Below are 7,533 nucleotides of genomic sequence, written 5' to 3'. Positions count from 1 at the left end.
GCTTCTAGAGCAGTAAAAGGATTCCCTATAAACTCACAGCAAAACTCAGACCCACCAGATCCTAGTGCTAGCCCTGGGAGAAGCTGGTAACCTTAGAAACGGCAACCCTGGTTACAGAATGATCCAAAAAGAGACCCAGGCCTGTAACCCGTTAGAGTGGAGAGACCTCGTTCCAGCGTTTTTTCTTCTCTTTGTGACCTTGGCCAAGATGCTTTTTTCTCCATCTGAGACGTAGAAGGGCCTGGGCTAAACCATCTCCATGTCTCCATCCCGTTGTAATAGTCTTGAATATCAAGACCTGCCCGGTCTGGTCAAGGGAAATGGAGAGGGCTGACAGATGTTGGTAGGCTTACTTGGTGAACAGGCTGGCGTTCCCACTGCAGGCCCATGAAGCATATCACACACTGGGATTGCAGTTGTGCTGACAGCCAGCTAAACGAGCCTGGGGCAGGTAGGTGGGGCCTTGGGAGGGGGGCAGAAAGTAGTAGAATGGGGCTGCAAATAATGGTGGCGGTGGGTTTGAGGAACCTGGGGCAGTGGGAGACCTTGGGTGAGGAATGTGGGTTTTGGTCAGTTTAGGAAGACTCAGACTTGGCTCAGGGCAGCCGGGCGATATCAGTAACTTGGAGCTGTAGGGCCACAGAATTCAACCCAACCGCACTCCTCCGCACGCAGTGCCTGGGACAGACCTCCCCGAGGCAGTCACGGCAGAGTGGCCTTCTCTTCCTCTGGAACCAGTGACCCCCACTGCGTCCTGGGTGCTCGGGGGAGCCAAGGCCAGTTTCTGCCACCTTTCCTATGGGGGGAGGTTGCATCCAGGAGCCACCTCGAGCCTTCAAGATCACTCCACACGCATTAGGGGCTTAGGGAATTATGAGGGATGAAACTTATATAAAAGGCGTGAATGGCTGAGTGATGAGGGGAGGACCGACTGAGTCGGGAGCTCTGAAGGGCTGTTTCTGTTCCAGGGATTCCTGTCTGACCTGCTGAAGAAGGCGAACCGGCCGTATGATGAACCTAAGCTCCAAGAGTACACCCAAACCATAGTGAGTGGACAGACGCGTCCCTCCCTGCCCAGGGGCGCAGGACGTGGGACCCCAAGCCAGTGGGATTCTGGTTTGCTGGGGGTTTTTTGTTGGTTGATTCTTCGGGCCTAGGTGAAGTGACTCTTGGTGGCAGCTGGCAAAAGGGATGCTGGTCGATGGCCCCACAGGTACTCACTGAGGCACTCACTGAGACCAGGAGCAGCTGTTTCTGTGACAACCTCCGCAGCACGGGGAGAGGATAAACTCCCAAAGGGTGGGCCTTGGGTGCTGGCCCGCTCTCCGCTGTGGCCTTCTCCCTGAGGAGAGGGGAGAGGAGCAGTGGCTGAGTCCCTGCCATCCCAGGGACCGATGGAGACCGTGTTGGTCCCTGGCCTCCAGGTGCCCTCAGAGGAGGCACAAGCATGTTCCACCCATCTTTTTTCCCTCCCGCAGAAGGGGATGGCGGGCAAGGTCCCACAGCAGGGAAGGTCAAAACAAATAACCAAACGCCTCTTTCTGTCCCCAACAGCTGCGGATGTTCGACTTGAATGGGGATGGCAAACTGGGCCTCTCGGAGATGTCCCGGTACGTGCCTGCCCTCACCCCCCCTGACGCTCTTAACGAGACCCCTGCAGGTCACTCCTGTGCTTCTCTCCCTGTCTGTAAGATCCTTCAGTGGGAAAAGTGACAGGTCAGGTGTCACGAAGCTTAAAACAAAGCTTGGTAGAACCGTGAATGTCCACACCTCGACGTGTCTGTCTCCCTCTTTTTAGAACTTTCCGATAACTCCAGATTATGAAGAGCTCAGAGAGCGTTTCCTCAGCTACAGACTCCGCTCCCGCATCCCCCACTCCCTGCCCCGGGTGCCTCCGCTCTGTCTCCTAATGTCTGCTCCAACGTTTTCTTTCCAGACTCTTGCCTGTACAGGAAAACTTCCTGCTTAAATTTCAGGTAAAGGAGCTACTTTGCATTCCTTGGCGTCCTCCCTGCCCCTCACCCCTGCGAGCTCCAGGCTTCCACCCTCCTCCCCCGAGTCCCCGCGCACGCGCACAGAAGGCTTTGCTTCTCTCTTTAATACCTCGTGTGAGGCCCTTAATACCTTCTCCCTTGTCTTACCTTGGGACTTCCAGGGCATGAAGCTCACCTCAGAGGAGTTCAACGCCATCTTCACATTTTACGACAAGGTAAGAGGGAGGACAGTGTTGGATGGAAACGCGGGAGGCCCCATCGGAGGCGCCCCCGCCCAGAATGGCTCCACTTGGACCTTAGGAATAGATGAGCTGTGAGAGGGGCAGCGTGGGCCCTGTGGTTTCTTCCTGTCCCTTTGGATGCCCTGCAGCATCTTCTGCTGTGTGAGGAGATAAGTGTCAGTGTAATCCGCGGGCTCGGGGACCCAGGGTGATGGGTCCGTAAAAGGACCAGAGGAGGAGGGTTACGCTCAGAGCCAGGGTGTGAATTGACTGTTGGGGGCCAAAGGGAGGAGGTGCTCAGTACTGCTCCCCTGGTGCCAGTTGTTATTCTAGGAAGTTGGGAGCAAGAGGGTAATACCCATCACCCCTCCCTATAACCACAAATCGGAGTGAAGCTTCAGAAGGCTTCCCGTGTTATTATGAGATGTGACACTCGGGGACTTAGCTAAGTGATTCCTGAGTCTCACTTATATTTTCCATGCAGATTAAACACATCAGAATGAAAGGCCACCAAAAGCTTGTCCCATCCCTGCATTGACTGGTAAAGTCAGAAGCAATGTCTTATTTTGGCACCATACGGTCTGAATACCCACTTTTGCACAGCGTAGAGGGAAGGCTAGACTCCGAGACCTCCCCAGAATGGATGGGGATAAGTGAGATGCAAAGTCAGGGGTCGCGGGGCCAGTGGTAGGGCTTTGCACTGATTCTGTGCCCCGCCACCAGGATGGAAGTGGCTACATTGATGAGAATGAGCTGGACGCCCTTCTGAAGGATCTGTATGAGAAAAACAAGAAGGTGAGCGGCTGAGCCCAGAGGCCTGGAGTGACGGGTGGGGGCTTCTGAGCCAGGGTTGAAAGGAATGCCTTGGAGCGCACTCTGCTCCCCTCCGATCAGCCACGACAGGGCAGTAACAGTTTTTAGGTTGTTTTGTTTTGTTTCTGGTTGATTGATTGGTTTATGGGTTTTATTTTTTTTATTATTTAATTACGGTCAAATACAAATAACACAAAGCTTACCGTCTTAACCATACTTAAGCGTGCACTATCAAACCGATTTGCAACGTGCTGCAGCCATCACCACCATCCATCTCCAGAACTCTTCCTCCTTACAAAACTGAAACTCCAGACTCATTAAAGCACCACTCTCCATTCCTCTCTCCCCCCGAGTCCCTGGTAGCCACCACTCTACTCTCTATCTCTATAAATTTGACAACTCTAGGTACCTCATATAAGTGGGATCATACAGTATTTGTTTTTGTGTGTGACTGGCTTATTTCACTTAGCATAACATCCTCAGGGTTCATCCATCTTGTAGAATGTGTCAGAATATCCTTCCTCTGTAAAGCTGAATAATATTCCACTATATGTCTATACCGTATTTTGTTTATCCATTCGTCCATCCATGGACATTTGGGTCATTCTACCTGTTGGCTGCTGTGGATGACGCCATGACAAAGCAAGGGCAGTTGTGACTGACCCGGCTCATGGAAGTGTCAGCCTCACTGCCAACAAAAAAAGGCTTTTTTACACAAGGAGAGATTTTAGAGAGCAGGGCCCAGTGGGAGGTGAGGGTATTCTGAATCGACTGACTGCAGAATCTGGAGCTGGACCAGGAGCTAAAAGGAGCTATGGAAGCGTTTGTTCCCCTAGAAAGAAAGGTGGAGAACTGAACTCCTTTACTTTACCTGGACTGTTGCCTCTAGGACGGACCCCAGGAGGCCCCTCCGTGGGCTTGGCCGGGTGCCCTGGATGGGCGGGGTCAGGTGGGACAGGAACCGGGAGGCCAGCCTTTGCAGCTGTCCTCCTGGTCTTCCTCTGAGCAAATGGTTTTGCTGCTTTCTTTAATTAGACGATGAACACTCTATAATATCTTGTGCTGTCGAACTGCCGTGGCTGCCAAGCAAGAGCTAAATTTACGGCTCAATTTCAGGGGAAAAAAAATTCATTGCAGCCTCTGAGTCTGTCTCCCTTGCCGATTGCTTTCCGACCTCTATATCTTTATCCTGAATATCATCTCTTATTTCTTTCCTCCTAAACTTATTTTTTTCTTTGTTACCTACAATTGCTTTCTGAAAGAGGTCGAAAATAAATTATAAGCAAGCAAATACTTCCTAGGAAGAAGAAAGTATTCACCAAGTGTTTGAACATGGCAAACTTTTTCCTGGCACTGAATTCTAGGAGAACATTATTTATACATCCTTATGTGCCCGAGAAAAGTTGGGCATCATAATGGAAAATATCTTTAACTGTAATTGTATTAATGAGGCATAATTATTCTCCATATGGCCCTGCCTTACGCCTGCGGTTGATTAACCCTGAAGGCATGCATGAATTCTCTGGAGTGATCTGAATTTCTTGGTTATCACCTGACTAGGCTCTTTCTTGATTACCACCAGAGAAAACTCATAAGGCTGCACAGGCTCACTCAAGATGTGAAAACAAAAGAATCCGGCGTCGAAGGTCGGAAAACAAGAGTATTAATAAACTTGTTTACCTGGGAGCCTTCCACCTGTAGCCAGCTTCAGATTTGGCACCTGGGGATGGAGAGAATGAATCTGTGGAAAGAGAGAGCTCTGCAGGGCTGTAAATAACAGTACCTGAGAAGGAAAGGGAACGGTTATTTTTGGTGAATCCACATGGCAGATGGACATTTCATTTTGACGGTGCACGGACTGTGATCCGGTTTCTGAGCAGAATAATGCTGGAGGCTCCCGAGGGATAACTTGGATGTTTCTTAGTGCTCCTAAGGCAATTGCAACTTGCAAAAGGCTTCCTCATCTCCCAGAGAAACTTCTAGGCATGGAGGGTAAGCAGCCCCGCTCCCTCCGTGCTGCTAAGACTCTTGTTAAACCAGGATAGGGAGGAGTCTTCTCAAGCTTGGGGTTGACATATAGGGTCCCTTCCTTGGCTCCTAAATGGGCATACCCCAATGTTATGAATTAGGGGACATTTCCAGGTACTTCGCAACTTTAGGGAAGATGGCCCTGAAAGCTAGAGATACTTGCAAAGTACCTTTGTGCCGGGTGGTGGCACAAAACCAGGAATTGGTAACATGAGGGGATATCCCGAAACAATGCAAAAGACTGACCTTTGAGCACCGAAAAAGAGATGACTTAGGACAGGTAACCCAGGAGATAATTAGAGGGATTTCAGGACTCAGGGGACTAAGCATATTTATGGCCGTGAGTTGGTTCAGTCTTTTAGCAAATACTTTAGTTTTTCTACCTCAGTTTTCTCATTAGCAGAATGGCGTGTGATAATGACCAAAAAAAAAAAAAAAAAAATCTGTTGACATTTTGAAAAGGGGAGGAAGAGTAGAGGAAGGAAGGGAAAAAATTTAAAAAGATAGTTGTTAAAGTGACTTTGCAATGTTGGGATGACTTGGCTATATTTCTGACACATTGGCTATTTGCATCCCAAGCAATTATCGTAAAGCACACATAGGCATACCTTGGAGATATTGCAGGTTCGGTGGCAGATGACCACATAGAGTGAGTATCTCAGGAAAGCGAGTTATAATCTTTTTGCTGGTGGAGGGTCTTGCCTTCAAGCTGTAAAAATGAAGTGAACCTCAATAGAATGAGGTGAGCCTGTATTCAACATAAGGCATATCGAATGTTGGTGTTCTTCTGTTTAATGTTGGCCTCCATTTATTATAAGACTATGTTGACAGGTCACGAGTCACCTGTCTTAGTGGCCTCTGAAGGCCTCAAGAAGCCAGAGAACAGGAAGTAGGCTGGTGAGCTTTGCTGCTAGAGGAGACAGGAGTTAGAATTCCTTGTTTAAGTGGGCGAGGCTTAGGGAAGTGTTGGCTGGAGGCCTGGGGACAGGACCAGGGAGCTTCCCTGGCATTTCCTTCGTTGACCTGCAGGAACCCAGATGGAGTCAGTGGAGGCCGAATGAGGTAGAGAAATGCCTAGGAGTTATGCGTGGATGATGGCTATGATCACAATAGCTACCGTTTTGGGAGTACTGCGTCAGGTACCGAGCTAAGTGTTGTTTATGTTCACTCCTTCATCTAATCATCATTCAGGGAGGCAGGCACTATTAGTGTACCCATTCTACAGATGCGGCAGCTGAGACTCAGAGGCTGAATACTTTCCCCAAAGCAATGCAGCCAGTTAAGAGAGGTTTTTAAACCAGGACTTTCTGACTCCATAGCCCATGCTTTATATCCCTCTAAGCCTCTTGCACTGGGATGGGATATGAGAAAGGTTCTGGTGCGTGTGTCTGTGAATGTGGGCCCGTTTGTTTGGGGCCGTTCGCTGAGTCTGCTCTTACCCTCTCCCTCTGTCTCCTAGGAAATGAATATCCAAGAGCTCACCAACTACAGGAAGAGCGTCATGTCCTTGGCCGAGGCGGGGAAGCTCTACCGCAAGGACCTGGAGATTGTCCTCTGCAGCGAGCCCCCCATGTAAAGGGGAGGGCAGAGGCTGCTTCTCCACTTCCCCCAAACCCTGCCCCTTGCTGCCCTGGTACTTCTATCCAGACCCGGAGATCACGAGCTCTCCTCCCCCCGCCCCTGCAACCTGCACACACTAGCCCACAGAGCAGGAAAGGAGAGATGGAGGATGGGCTGCTGACTGGCCTCCTGAAGCTTCCCCACAACCCAACCCTGACTTGACCAGGCATACGGCTCTGCCTCAGTGGGGCACCAACCAACTGCATGGAAGGTGGGCAGGGCGTGAGCGAAGGTTCCCTGACTCTCTTCGCTGTGATGCATGAGCTCATTCACTGTATGATTTAGGCTTCTATGTCCAACAGAGCGAACCCTTCCCTCTCGCTCCCCTCCGCCCGTCCCCCATGCCGGCGCCCACCCCCAAGTTCCACCCGCCGCCTTGCTAACGGCGTAGCTGTCCTCTCAGAGTTCCTGTTGGTGGAGGGCACCTGCCCCTTCCTTGTCTTCTTGACTCAGCGTGCTCCTTTCCTCTTAGGGTTTCTTGTCTTCTTGTTTACCAAAGAACAGTTTACAGACAATAAAATGGAAATGTTCTGCTGTGGAAGCCGGCCCTGTTCTGGTTGCGTGGTCCACTTCTCTCTGCAGCTAGCAGCCCTTCTTGGCAAAGAGAGCCTGTTCTCACGGGGATGAGGGTGGGTGTTGGGACCCCCAAAATGGGGCATAACCATTAGAAACAGGGGCGTAAGACCCCGGGACTCTGGGCTTTCACTCAAGAATCGCTGCCTGTCTCTTCATCAGCCTGTCACTGCTTTACTCCATGTTTGTTTCTATAGCTCGAGATTATAACAACGGCTACCAGTTCATTGAAAGCTTACTAAGTGCCAGGTGTTATGCACTACAGACAAGGAAACTGAAGATGC

At 50.5% G+C, this 7,533-nt stretch overlaps 1 protein-coding gene across 1 annotated transcript in view; it reads left to right on the top strand.

Moving 5' to 3' along the window:
- The window catches only part of CALB2 (calbindin 2), a 25,346-nt gene extending 18,206 nt beyond the window's left edge, over positions 1-7,140 (top strand). The window contains 7 exon segments of the mRNA XM_039851841.1: positions 471-484; positions 914-1,046; positions 1,555-1,610; positions 1,937-1,976; positions 2,156-2,209; positions 2,939-3,010; positions 6,516-7,140. Of these exon segments, the coding sequence (XP_039707775.1) occupies positions 471-484; positions 914-1,046; positions 1,555-1,610; positions 1,937-1,976; positions 2,156-2,209; positions 2,939-3,010; positions 6,516-6,632 (486 nt within the window). The 3' untranslated portion in view covers positions 6,633-7,140.
- The last annotated feature ends 393 nt before the right edge of the window (positions 7,141-7,533 follow it).

The sequence above is a fragment of the Pteropus medius genome, unplaced genomic scaffold (genome assembly GCF_902729225.1).
Source record: "Pteropus medius unplaced genomic scaffold, Ma_sr-lr_union100, whole genome shotgun sequence".
In the NCBI taxonomy this organism is placed as follows: Eukaryota; Metazoa; Chordata; class Mammalia; order Chiroptera; family Pteropodidae; genus Pteropus; species Pteropus medius.
This window is presented reverse-complemented; position numbering and strand designations above follow the sequence as displayed.